General features: G+C 32.8%; 1 protein-coding gene across 1 annotated transcript in view; it reads left to right on the forward strand.

Moving 5' to 3' along the window:
* Positions 1–14,672, forward strand: part of HFM1 (helicase for meiosis 1) — a 125,534-nt gene that overhangs the window by 45,239 nt on the left and 65,623 nt on the right. The window contains exons 19-22 of the mRNA XM_029231199.1: positions 234–314; positions 6,030–6,121; positions 7,597–7,703; positions 7,799–7,846. Coding sequence (XP_029087032.1) covers positions 234–314; positions 6,030–6,121; positions 7,597–7,703; positions 7,799–7,846 — 328 coding nt within the window. The remainder of the gene's footprint in view (positions 1–233; positions 315–6,029; positions 6,122–7,596; positions 7,704–7,798; positions 7,847–14,672) is intronic.

Here is a 14,672-nt window from a genome sequence, read left to right on the forward strand (position 1 = left end):
TGAGTGTTATTTTTATTATTTGTATTATTTTTACTGTTAGAAAATTTTTTCAGCATATTAGTCAGCTCTTTTGTTTAAATGAGTTTTTTTTTTTAACCACTTAAATAGGGACTACAGTTCTTCCCAGAACAATTACACTGAAATACACCTTCAGGATATTTTATAATAAATTCTATTTTGTGTTGATTCTTTATTTTACTAAAGTAAAAAATATGTTTTCTATAATTGAACAGAATTATGTTTGAAGAATCTGAATGGTTTATCATCTCTGGACCTGATAAAGATGGATGAAGATGTTAATTTCAAACCAACTGGTAATTTTTCCATCATTGTTAGTAAATTTAACAATTGCTTACTTAAGTCTAAATTAAAATATTTTTTCTACTAAAATTTAGATGATGGTAAAATTGTGGTTTCAGTTCTCAGTAGGGTATCATCATTATTAGCATGATCAATTTATACGAGTTTTATTTCTGAAATTATAGATCTTCTTTTTGACAGGCACAGAATTTGTGTTCGCTAACTCCAGTGACTTTTAGCAGAGGATTAAAATGCTCAAATCTTTGGGTTGCTTCAGTCCTGTCATAACTCTTGTAGCTATCCTTTTACCAATTCTTAATTATTCAAACATTGCTTATATGGATGGTTACTTAGGCTCCTTTTCTCTCTCTCTCTCTCTTTTTGATTCTATATAGGGTATAACAGAAGCAAGAAAGAATGTTTTGTAGTTTTTACCACTCATGATTAGAAGTTTCTTAGGGGAAAATATTGACTTCATTATAACAAATTAAACTTTTTAAGAAGATATACTTTACTAAATAAAAATTGGGAAGTATAGGAAAGTTTAAAAAAATCAGACTATCTGTTAACATTTTATGTATCCTTCCATTTTTAAATGCATTTTTACATACTTGCAACTGTACTATAGAAATGTATGATTTTGTATTATGTTTTTATTTGTATTTATTTGTATAAGGTTTTTAAAAACAATTTACCTCCCTAACTCTCAGCCCTAGATTTATAACATTTGTTTCCTCTCCCATGGTTCTCATTCTGATAAACCTAATTTGTTTGTGAGAATTACCTTCTTTGTATTCTAGGATGTCTCACTAAAGGGGGCATGAAAATCACTAATATAACTTCTTCATCTATTCTTCAGATACTTTAATTCTCAAGAATCTTATTCCCACTGTAATTCTTTCCCTGTGGAACTTCTTGAATCCACTGACAACATTCCTTCTGCCTTTAAACATACCTAATAAATGATATGTGTAATATTTGTCTTCTTTCTCAATCATCAGTGAATACTACCTGATTAATTTTCTTCTTTTTAACATTCTTTTGATTCTCTTTCTGCTTCTTTAATCAATTTCTCTTTGCTGACCTTTTTTGCTTTACTATGGGCTTCTTAAATGTGTAGATGTTGGACCTTTATTCCCAGTTTATGATAATTTCTTTGAAAACATAATTTACCTTCACAGCTTAAGCTATGGTCATTATGTAAATGAATTGTAGTTTTGATCCTGGTCTCTCACCTTTGCTATGACATTTGAACGTTAGTTTTCTATTGGAAATCTTTTCTTACATATATGACGTGAAACTTGACACCCAGAGCATATAACAGTTAATTTGACCTGGAATACTATACAGTGGAATGAACATAAAATTTGTGTTCCAAATGCCTGGATTTCAGTCCCAGTTCTGCCACTATGCTTGCTGTGACCTTATGCTCACTGAGCCTTAGTTTATTTATCTGTAAAACAAGAATATATTACACATCCTACTTACCTTACTGGGTTGTTGTGATGATGAAATGGGATAATGAACATTTACAGCAAAAAAATTCCTCTGAAAACATGAGTCGTTGCTCTTTTTTGTCCAAGGTTAGGAAAATGTATCTCTACTTGCCTCTTATTCTCAATAGCATAACCGGTTTGTTAAGCCTATTAAAAAATGTTTGATGTCTTTGGTTTCTCTTTCATTCCTCACTCATTCCATGTCCAGGCAGGAATGTCCAAAAGGACAATCCAGTCTTGGAGCTGAAAATATTCCTTATCACGTAGCAGGGTAATGTTTCCTAAAGTGCGGTTGGGTTAACTACTCCTCTCAAAGTCAACTGAGGGTGCTGTTATGTTAAAAATGAAATTAATGAACCCTACTCCAGACCTACAAACCTCACCTTCTAGGAGTAAAACCTAGTAATTTAGATTTTAAGCTTGTTCCCTGGATGCTTCTTTTGCACATTAAAATTGAGAACTGCCTTGGGATTGATGTTTCAGTAAATGGTATAGTGAAAATCTATTTAGATCTTCATGTCATACACCAATTTATCTTAGTGAGTGTTCTGGGGTGGGGGGTGAGAGACTCCAAATTAAAATAGAGAATGCAGTTTTACTCTAAACTGTCTTCTCTAGGAGATTCATGGGGTTCAGTAGCATACTAAATGTGCTAAGAAGAAAGGTAGTAAAAAAGAGATGAAATTGATTAACCTAAGATTTTTACATTCTTATTTGTCCACAGAAATCTTTTAAATGGAAATCCATTAATATTGCAAAGAGCACTAATGTTCTATCAGTGTTCAGTCTATCAATTTAAATGTTAATATCATCCAAAACACCTTTACAGACATACCCAAAATAATATTTGACCAAATATCTGGGCACCCTATGGCCCAGTTAAGTTGACACATAAAATTAACCATCACAGCAGCTTAACATAAAATATACATTCTAGCTGAATGTAGCTGAGTTTTCAGAGGAATACAGTATTGTACATGATGCTCTTTTACCTGTTCCTCCTCTGGACCCAGTTTGGTCATGTACTCTGCTTTGAAAGCACATACTATGCAATGCCCAATCATTGGACATTTTGTCCTCTGTATTTATTAACTCAGCAGCCTCAACTCTTGTTACACCCTACACCATCAAGCTACTTAAAGCACACACACATAAAGTGTTACATACATGTATGTATATATAACTTTATGAGGAATTTAACATGTCTTTTTAACTGTGCCAGTATTTTTATTAGGATCATTTAGGTTAGTGCTCTTGTTATAAGGTTGTATGAATTTTTTAGTTGTTTGCCTCAATACTTTTTCCCATAAGCCTTGTTATTTTTAGTATGTAGTTTATAGAATACAAGATTTTATAGGAATGCATATACTATATATTTACAGGAAATAAAGGTTTATGTAAATGTATAGGAATACTATATATTTATTTAAGGCTAAGAATTTTTATTAGCTGTGATTTGTAATAGCTTCATTATCAATCAGTTTGTTGTATTTTCTAATTTTCATTATTTCTTCTTTGACCTATGGGTTATTTGGAAATCTAGTTCTTAATTTCTGTACATATGATGGTTTTCTAGTTATTTTTCTTTTCAGTTTTTTTGTTGTTGCTGTTGTTTTTGATATTTGATGCAGTTGCTTTGTATCAGATAATATTTTCAGTATGATTTCAATCTTTTGAGAATTGTTGAGACTTGTTTTATGGCCCAGTATGTGGTCAGTTTTTATAAATATTTTGTGTGTGCTTATCCCTTTGGTTTTAAGCCCTCTCCCAGATAAATATCTTGTTAGTTCTTTGCTGCCTTATAAAAGATATTTCATATGTTTCATTTATCTGACTTAGTTGCCTTCAGCAGAGGCATTGGTTTATAATTACTTAGCCTGCTGTTAATGTGGATGGAAGCTCCTTACATATTATTTCTAATTAATTCTTTCTTTATGACTTCTTGTTCCTTTGTGTTACTATTACTTCTTTTATCTCTTTGAATATTTATTTTTTGTATTTAAATTTTTAGTCTGTATGTTCCAGTAATTCTGCTTCATATAGTTTTTGCTTTTTTAGTTTGTGGTTATAATACTCAAGTATCTAGGTATTTTTATCTGTATGCTTGTGTTCTTGTCCAGATTTTTAGCTATTCTGCCTGCTAATGTGTATAGAAGAAGGGCTCAAAAGGCCAAGTCTTAGTTTGTGCAAATTTATGAAGGATTAACAACCTTATGAAAATGGGCAGTAATTGCAAAAGGCATGGAAAGTCATTAAACTGGGATGCAAATCTTACCTCTGTGAAGGAGAGTGAAGGAAGGAAGGAGAAAAGGAAGGAAAGAGAGAAGGAAGGAGAATTTTATCCTGCAATGCAGTCCTAAGACCATTTGGCAAAGTTGATGGGGAATCTTCAAGTCAAAGTTGCCCATCCAAAGAGTCCCTTGGCTTATAGATCTTTCTTAATATTCCTGCCATGCTCAGTCATTTGTTTGTATCCCCTGAGAAGTGTGATCTTGGCGTGTACATAGTGATAGATTCAGAACATAGCAGTTTGGGCCATCCATCAGAGCACTTCTTGCAGTAGGATATGTGAGAGGTGCATACTCATGACCTCTGCTTCCACTCCCCTTACCCCAACTCTATGACTTTTACTTTGAAATACCCTGTATTTGCTATTATTCAAAAGCTATATTGATAGCAAGTTGCCTTTTTATTTTCTCTCTTCACTTGCAAATTTTAAAAAATTCTTTCCATTGCTTCTGCCTTGACTCATTTTCTTTATAGCTTTCTTTCTAGTTTATTTTTATACCTTACCTAGGAAACCTTCGTCCTTACTAATAAGCCAGCAAATATCAAGCCTTTTCTCAAAACCTTTCATTTTGACTAGCAGGGAGATACCCTATATTAATTTATAAACATCTAGGATAAGAGGAGCATCTTAAAATTTACCCTAAATATAACATATACTAGTTCCCTTGGTAACCATATTCTCGCTATCTCACACACTGCTCTTAGAATCTCCCTTTGGTGAACCACTGCATTACTCACGTTTTGGCTGAACATATTCACTAGACTCCTAATTGAGAAAGTGGCTATTCCTGAGTCTAAGTTCTGTCTACTGTACCTTATTCTTGATGCCTGTAAGTGATGGAATGTCAAATTCTTTCCTCTTCAGCAAAACCTGTAGCACATACTTAAATATTAGCCTTTTCCTTGAGCAACAGTATGCCTTTTTCCTCTTCTCAGCTGTTTTTTGTGTGTGTTCACAAGACTTGAAATTCTTTGTAATGTTCTTGACAACTTATAATTGAAGCCAGTAACCTTTTAAATGAATTCCATTTCATCAATTACTTATCCTCACTCTACCCATCCTCCTACCCACAGCCTACCTGATGTTTTATTTCCAAAACAATTTAGTTTCAAATTCAAATTTATTTGAAATATTGCTCAAGAATTTTAAGTGGTCCTCTGTTATTTTACAAATCAAAACCAAAATCTAAACTCCTTTATAGCATTTAAAGGCTATTTCAGGGCCTCTGTATTCTACCTTTCATCATGTTTTGATAATAAAAGTAGGCAACATTTATTTAATGTTGGGCACTATGCTAAGTACTATGCATGTATTATTGCATTTAATCTTCTTCACAACAAACATATGAGATGCATACTTTTATTATTCCCACATTACATTAAGAAACTGGTAAAGTAACCTGCACATGATCACCTAGTAACTAGTAAGTGGTGGCCCAAAGATTCTAAGCAGGTCAGTTTGACCTGAATTTTAGTCTTATGTTTATCAAGCCATATCTCTCATTACATTATTCTAAAGATAGTCTTTTAAACTTTACTCTTTTGATAAACAAGTTTTGTTTTTTCCTGAGGTCATAACGGCTATATTTCCTTTCTGCCAAGGCCTATTGTTTACTTTAAAATCCTGCTCAATACCCATTTTCTCTAGAAGGTAATCCCACATGGACCATTCTTTTAGGATTAATTTCCTCTGTACTTAAGTTTGTGTATGTAAACATTATCATTAACTGGATTTTGCACTCTAGTCTAGCTATTTAACATGTGGTTATCTCCCTAGCTAACCTGTAGGTTCCAGAGACCGTGTCTTCTAGATTTTTTGGTGTCTTTTGTACCTGATGCTGTTAAAGGCACAGCAAAGATGCTAAGGAAATGTTTGTTAAATTGATGAAAATTCAAGTTGTTTCAGCTGATGGGGAATGTTTATTTTTCTGTCTTTTCCCACAGAGGCAGGAAGATTGATGGCTTGGTATTATATTACATTTGAGACAGTGAAGAAATTTTGTACAATCAGTGGAAAAGAAACTTTATTGGATCTGGTAAATTAATTTTCACAAGAAAATAAATATACAATGATATAGTATAAAATAATATTGGAGTAAATAATTTGTGTATCTTATGCAATTTAAGAATAAATGAGCAGAAAAGAAAGCATTTCTAATAGTGCTTATGTTTTTCCTCCTCATATGCCTTTGATTGTAAGATATAGAATAGTACTCCTTAGAATATATTTCCAATTGTATCTCTGTGTTAGAGCTAAGAAAATTCATATACATACCCAAAGTCAGGATGGCAACTGCCTTTCAACTTATGTGGTAATGCTGATTACCTTGGTAGTGGTTACCAAGTGTAATATGTTGAGAAAGAATGTGCTGAGAAAGATTCCAAGATGGTGTGGCATGGTATATTAGGAAAGTCTGCCATGAATGAGGGACACTGAGGGACGCATGTGCCTCCTACTTGCAACTCTTCCCTAAATCCTTTGCATCAGAATAATGATAACAGTAGAAAGAGAATAGTATTGGTGATAGACCAGGAAAAAGAACTGATTTTGGAGAAGATGGGAGTAAAAACAGGCTATACTAAGATATCCCCAGTGGGGGCAACTTTGTAGCTATAGCAGTGAATAGAACCATAGTCATGTTTTTGGCACATGGTAACTGTATTGGTCCTTTCTTCCATTACTGGGGATATGAACATGAAACATGACATTTATATTTATTGTCAAATCCAAACTATTTATTTTTATTTAAAATATCTAAGTTGATTATTGTGATAAGATTATTATACTAAAAATTGCGTTAAAATTGATGAGTAGAAGGCTTATATTTTCATGTAAATATTATTCTTTTTTAATTTATTTTTTATTGAAGTATAGTTGATTTACAATGTTGTGTTGAATATTATTCTTAACTGAGAAGAAATCAAGAATAGAAACTCCCTAATGTTAACATTAACTCATCTGATTTTGAGTTCAGTAAGTGTGAAAGAGAATTAGAAAGGGTGTTAGTTTCATTTTACAGGTGTGAAAAACCAAAGCAGAGTCATCTGACAGAATTAGGCTCTAGAATACAGATTTCTTAATACCTACAGCATTGTTTTCATTACAAAATAATCCTCAATAGGAATAATAATTTGCAAACTATAGAACGGTAAATAATACTATAACAGTAGTAATAGCGATAGTAATGAAATCTTCATTTATTGAGTGCTTATTATGTGTTAGGTGCTACGCTGAATATTTTAAATTTTATCTTGTTAATCTTTACAATCTTACTGATATAGCCCCAGTGTGTAACACAGCGTCTGACATATAACAAGTGTTCGTAAACTTTCGTTAGTGAATGAATGAATCCTTAAAGAAGCAAAATGTATAAGGCAGGTTTTTAACTCTATTATGCTAAACGTGATGTCCCAAGGCAGCATTAAAAATAAATAAATACAGAAAAAATAAGTGAGAGAAAAGAAGTAAAGAATGGACATAACTAAATGAACAAATGCTGAAATTTTATAGGTCACAATGATAGCCAGCTGCAAGGAATTTCTAGATATACAGTTAAGAACAAATGAAAAGAAAACACTGAATACTTTGAACAAAGATCCAAATCGGATAACTATCAGGTACAGAAATTAAATATGTTTTAAGTAATTTTAAAAAGATTTCATTCAGTTAAAATAAATAATAATAATAAAAGTTTTGCCTTGTTTATTTACAGATTTCCAATGGGAGGAAGAATTAAAACAAGAGAAATGAAAATAAATTGGTAAAGAAAATCAATTGTTAAATGTCTTAAAATACTGATTACCTGTCCCTGATTCATATTTATGAAGGTTTTTTTTTAAACTTATTTTAAATTTGTTTTCCTTAATACAAAAAAGAACATATTTACATAAGAATGAGGAGTCAGAATGTAGGTGCGAAATTAATTTCCCAAAACTCAGACTTTAATTAAAAGAGATAATTTGTGAATTTTTAAATCAACAAACGTTGAGAGTGTAATCTGTTGAGGGAAGTTAGACAATAGAAGAAGATATGCTTCTCATCCACAGGAACTTTCAAGTTGGCTTGAATGAGAACCATGTGTATAAAAATAATGGACAGTATGAAAACACATACAGTAAATGTCTATTGAATGATAGTGGTATTCTGGGAAAGACATACTAAATGCAATGATATCAGTGAAGGAATGTATTTGTGACAATGGGATGACTATTCTCCCAGGAAAAGGAAGTTTGTATAGAGGAGTAGTAGCTGGAAGAGTAAACTAAAGTTACATTGTATTGTAATGACTTTACCCAGTTTCCAATCACAAATGGTGCCAAGTGCTTGGTTTTCTGAGTATTTAGGTCTTAGTGTTAAACCATTTGATTTAGATCATTTCAGGTAAAAATTATTTTTTTTATGTGGCTCAATAAAACCAGTTGGCCAAAGAATTTCCTTTTTCTCCTTAGCTAAAGGAGGTCACTCGTTCTCTGGGATACTTCCTAACGTCTCATTGAATTTTATCTCCCAAATACCATGGCATCTCATAAACAAACTTCCACTGCTGTGTACAACTCATCAGGCAGATCTACAGCTTGGACAACAGAAGTTAATGTTCTGTTTCTTAGATATATTTCTTTAGAAATTTAAATATCCTTAGAGATCATACAGAACTTAGAGATCCTGTACCCAGGTCCTCTCATTTTACAAATGAAGTAAGTGATGCCTAGATAAGTTGTGACTTGCTCAAGGTTATGTTGCTATACTGGGGGCTGATCTAGAACTAGAATCTAGATCTCTTAATTCTCACAATGTTTTTTTCAATATACTCTGTTGTATCAACTACTGAGTCAAATTAAATCAAGGTATTTTTCCACAAGCACCTTGTTGGGAACACTATTTGCAATTTTAACGCTTTCATTTACCTTACCTTAGATTGGGTCATACATTCTTTTCATTGGGACTGTCAGATTTTAAAATTGATGACTTTATAATTGTTTTTGTATGTATCATAATTTAACTTCCCATTATAATTTCCCACCTTTATGCAACTACTTGAGTGTGGCTAGGAAGAGTGAATGTGTGTGGGGTATTTTCTTAATCCAAAATGTACAGTCTTTTGGTGGGTGATGATGGCTAATAGTTACCACTTTTATGTCTCTCTCATATTCCTGTTACTTTGCTGAATTTCAGATCAGTTCTTTTTCAGGTAGGTGTTAATCCTTTTAATTTTAAAATTTTATCCTTCACCTTTCTGCCCTTTAAGGCTGTTTTTTAATTTTTCATAATTCCTGGGTCTTTCATCTTAAGCACTAGCTCTGTTTTCTTTATTTGGTATTTTTCAGTGAACTTATAGGGTGTATTTCCAAGTCAGTGATTTCTTTTCACATTTGTTTGTTTCTTCTTATTATATAAGTAACGCATGGATTCATTTTTAAAGATTCAAAAATAAAATTTATAAAGCAAAAAGTCAGGTCTCCCTTGACCCCCAGAAGTAACTGTTATCAGTAGTTTGCTGTGGGTCCTTCCAATTTCCTTTCTATTTATTTCGTACATATATATGGGCTAATAAACATATGTTATGTCTACATATAAAAAAGGTCATACAATAATTATTGCTCCTGTCATGAAGTTCTTCTATATCAGTACATACACATCAACCTCATTTATTTTGATACCAATGTGTGTGTGTGTGTGTTGTTTTTTTTTTTTGCCGTACGCGGGCCTCTCACTGTTGTGGCCTCTCCCATTGCGGAGCACAGGCTCCGGACGCACAGGCTCAGCGGCCATGGCTCACGGGCCCAGCTGCTCCGCGGCACATGGGATCTTCCCGGACCGGGACACGAACCTGCGTCCCCCACATCGGCAGGTGGACTCTCAACCACTGTGCCACCAGGGAAGCCCCCAATGTGTGTCTTAATAGCAGTGTATTCTATAGTATGAACATATTGTAAATTTTAACCACTCCTTTACTGATGAAGAGTTAGATGGCTTACAAACTTTTGCTATTACAAATAGTGCTGAAATGAACTTCCTTTTATTTACATCGTATTTTTCAAGAATTTCTGGGTGAAAAGGTATATACATGAAAAGATTTAATGCCAAATTGCCTTCTAAAAAGTTTATCTTATTTACAGTTCCCACCCACAGTGTAAAAAGAATGACCATTTCCATAAATCCTCCCAATACTTGTTTTTTTATCTTGAACTTTTGTCAATCTAATGAGTGAAAAATTTAAAACTTTTCAAATCCCTAATTATTAGGAGGGAATATACATATTATTTGGTTTTATACAGAAATTTTAAATTGTTATAAAATCATGCATGTCAGTCATTTCCTTATGACTTCTAGGTTTTGTGTCTTGCTTACTTAGGAAGGCCTTTCCCATCCTGTATTTCTTTTTTTTTTTTTTTCATCCTATATTTCTTAAGATTAGGTTCAACTACATAAAATGGTAATAAAATGAATTAACAGTAGATTCAACAAAATAGGCTACTTTTCTCTCACAGAATATATGACTCAAGGTAGATAGTCTAAGGTAGATATAGTGGCTTGAAGGTGTCATGAATACTATGTTCCTATCTTTCTGCTCTGCTATCCCACACATGACTTCTATTTCAAGGTCACCACATTGTCCAAAATTACTACTAGAGCTTCAGCCATTACACTTGAATATCCTCTCTCTTTTCAGTAGGTTTCTTGGAAGTCCCAGATAACCCTTTCTCACCTAATACAGCTAAGTGCAAAAGAGACTGGGAAATGTCTTGGTGATAGTGTGCCTATATTAAAATTAGGATTCTGCTATTAATAAGGAAATAAAGAATGAATGTTGGGTAGGTAAAGCAGTCTCTGCCACACATCCTAAGATCATAGAACTTTTTCTATCGTTTCTTCTAATACTTTAAAATCATTTTATTTTTACCTAAAGGCTTTTCATAGGCATCTGGAGTTAATTTTTATATGTGGTATGAGTTAAGAATTTAATTATATTTTGTCCCTGAAAGATAGGAGTGTTTGATAACTATGTTGTCTTTCTCTCTTTGCCTATTGATTTGGAATGCCACCTTCTCATAAACTGAATTCCTAAGGATCTGATTCTGGACACTTACTGTTAGCCTGTTTATTTTGTTGCCGTGACAATACCACATTGTTTTACTTGCTATTCTTTTATTGCATGTTTTGTTATCTGGTAAGGCAAGTCCGTTCTTACTGTTATTTAAAAAATGTTTTTGGATATTCCTGCATTTTTCCTCCCTGTGAAATTTAGAATCAGTTTGTCAAGATTTATAAAAAGTCCTATTGAAATTGGCTTTATAGATTAGTTTGTGGAAGAATTCTTCCTTTAACAGTTCTGAAATCTTTCTATCTAGGAATATGGTATCTCTCTCCATCTATTCAGATCTTTATGTCTTTCTGTGATATTTTATAACTCATCATTTAGGTTTTATATTTCTTGATAGGTTTATTTCTTGGTATTTTATGGAGTTTGATATTGTGAGTCCTTTACATTGCATACCATTGCATTTTATGGTCAGTTATTGATGGTATATAGGAAGGCTATCAATTTTTAAAATTTTGATTGTTTTATCTGGCTATCTCACTGAACTCTCTTAATAGTATGAGTTGTCCTTCAGTTGGTTTGCTGGGATTACCTAGATAGTTTTATCTCTTGATTTCTAATAGTTGCAACTCTATTTTTCTTAACTTCTTGTAGATAGAAACTTTAGTATATGTTCTCTAGTTTTAGAAAGAGCAGACATCTTTGTCTTTTTACTGTTTTTAATTGTCAAGTTTCCAGTGTTTCACCACTGGGAAATTTCTCACACTTTTTGGATTCGATTGTGGAATCCATTAACCTCCTTCTCACTTATTTGTAAAAACAGATTTGAATTCAGAGAGAAGAGCGAGCAATCCATTTTAGCTCACCATTGTCTCTGGATCTAAAAGTTGGGTTTCTCTATGATTTCTTTCATTTTTTTGTTCTTTGCAGGGTTACTAACTTTTTTTGAAGCCATTTATTTTTGACTTATTGATCATGTTTAATAGTCCTATTAATTTTACATTTTTAATCTTTACTTTCTATTATTTTTTATTTCATTAATTTCCCATTTTGTCTTTATTTTTTTCCTTCTACTTCTTTTTGTAATCTTTTAAATTGTATTTTTCTCCATTTATTATTTTTTTTTAATTTTCTATAAAATATGTAAGACTACAAAATTTCCAGTGAATACCACTTTGACATTGTTCTATAGATTTTCTAAATCTATTGCTATTCTTTCTAAATAGTTTGTAATTTCAGTTTTAGTTTCCTCTTAAGAATTATTTAAAATTATGTTTAAAATTTTTAAAGTAAAACTTTTAAAAAATTGTCATTCTTTTATTGTTAATTTCTAATTTTATTGGATTGTAATTAGAGAATGTGGCCTGTTAGAGTTCTGCTTTGTGATAGATATTGTGGTTTTACTTGTGGCTTAATACATGGTTAATTTTTATCATTATTCCATGTGGAGGGTAAATGGATAAATGAATGATGTGTTCCTTAGGCACTAAATTGCATATTTTGCCATTAGGAAGAGTTTGCTAATTGTGTTACTCAAAGTGAAATATCACTCACTTTTCATGTAAAGTTTTATTAATCAAGAGAGTAATTTATTATATTGGAAGAGGAAAATATATTGAAAATATAGCCAGATTATATAATGGATCTAAAGATGTAATGTCAGATAGTTAAAGGGAATATATATATACCACCAATATATTTGGAAAAGCAAACAGAAAAGGAACAAGTACACAGTAAACAGAAGAGTGACATATTGTCTAATCAGCTGTGACTTGTGGAAATGACTATAAAAGTATAGGATGGATTATACAATAAAGGAACAAATCATAAGGAAATTGTCTTCTTAGGATTGTACATAAAAGGAGTTGTACTTGACCTGTGTATTTACACATTTGTTAGGTACTACAGGCCTATTGGCCCGTTTGTCCATGTTGCCTTTCTTGTCCTGTCTTGTCGTTTCTGCTGATGGAAAGAGGCAGGTTAGATGAGTCAACTAACTGTCCTATTGAATACTTTTTGCTTTTAATTCCGTTTTGTCTACTATTAATAATATTGCCATACTTGTTTTATTTAGTATATCATTTAATCTTTTTCTTCTTAATGTTTTCATATTGTTTTATAATTTGTATAGATTGAATATAGTTAGACTTTATCACTTTTCTTTTTACCTGATCTCAGAATTCTTTTAATTGAGAATAAGTTCATTCACATTTATTATAATTACAGTAGTCCCCCCCCCTTATCCACGGTTTCGCTTTCCACGGTTTCAGTTACCAGTGGTCAACTGTGGTCCGAAAATATTAAATGGAAAATTCCAGAAATAAACAATTCATAAGTTTAAAATTGTGCACTGTTCTGAGTAGCAATTCATAAGTTTAAAATCTCACTTCATTGTGCTCTGTCCCACCTGGGACATGAATCATCCCTTTGTCCAGTGTATCCTGCCTGTTCTTCACTTAGTACCCATCTCAGTTATCAGATGACAGTTGCCATATTGCAGTGCTTGTGTTCAACTAACCCTTATTTTACTTAACAATGGCCCTGTGGAATTAAAGGAACCTCAGCTAAAATTGGAATCAGGACAGACCTGTAGGGGAAGCTCTCACACTCTGCCATGCGTCATCAATTGCTCCAAGCAGAAAGAGGTGTACACCTACCTCTCTGATAGGAAAATCCCTCTACTTTACTATCCAGCAGGAAAAAGAAAACTTCTCTCTGCCCTGACAGCCCAGCCAGTCGGAGACTGTACCAGCCCGACTAATGAGAAGCCTCCATACTTTGTACTACCAGCTTCCTCCAATGGACTCTGGTTTTCACAGCCCCTCCTATCTCCCCCCTTTTCCCTGTAAAGCAAATTCCTTGTTCTCTTGATTTGCCTATGCTTTGCCATAGTTTGCATATCCTGAATTGCAGTTCTTTTGGCTCTTCCTCAATAAACTTGCTTTTGCTATAAAGCAAGTTTATAAATAATACAGTAGCCAGTTATAAAATAACTGGCTACTGCATTATTAAAGTTGACAGCTCCAAAGCGCAAGAGTAGTGATGCTGACAATTCAGATATGCCAAAGAGAAGCTGTCAAGTCCTTCCTTTAAGTGAAAAGGTGAAAGTTCTAGATTTAATAGGTTCTAGATTTAATAATTTAGAGGTTGCTATGCTGGTTAATAAGAGGTTAATATGCTGAGGTTGCTAAGACCTACAGTACGAATGAGTCTTCTACCTGTGAAATTGTGAAGAAAGAAAAAGAAAGGAAACTGTAAAGAAGGAAAAAGAAATTTCATGCTGGTTTTGCTGTCGCGCCTCAAGCTGCAAAAGTTACAGCCACAGTGCATGTCAAGTGTTTAGTTAAGATGGAAAAGGCATTATATTTGTACAATAACATATTCTGAGAGAGATAGAGACCACACTCACATGACATTTATTAACACTATTAATTGTTCTATTATATTATTAGTTATTGTTGTTAACTTTTAGTGTGCCTAATTTATAGGTTCAACTTTATCCTGGGTATGTATAGGAAAAAACAGTATATGTAGAGTTTCATACTAT

This window comes from Monodon monoceros, unplaced genomic scaffold, assembly GCF_005190385.1.
Source record: "Monodon monoceros isolate NGI ecotype Baffin Bay Population unplaced genomic scaffold, NGI_Narwhal_1 Super_Scaffold_18, whole genome shotgun sequence".
NCBI classification, from domain to species: domain Eukaryota; kingdom Metazoa; phylum Chordata; class Mammalia; order Artiodactyla; family Monodontidae; genus Monodon; species Monodon monoceros.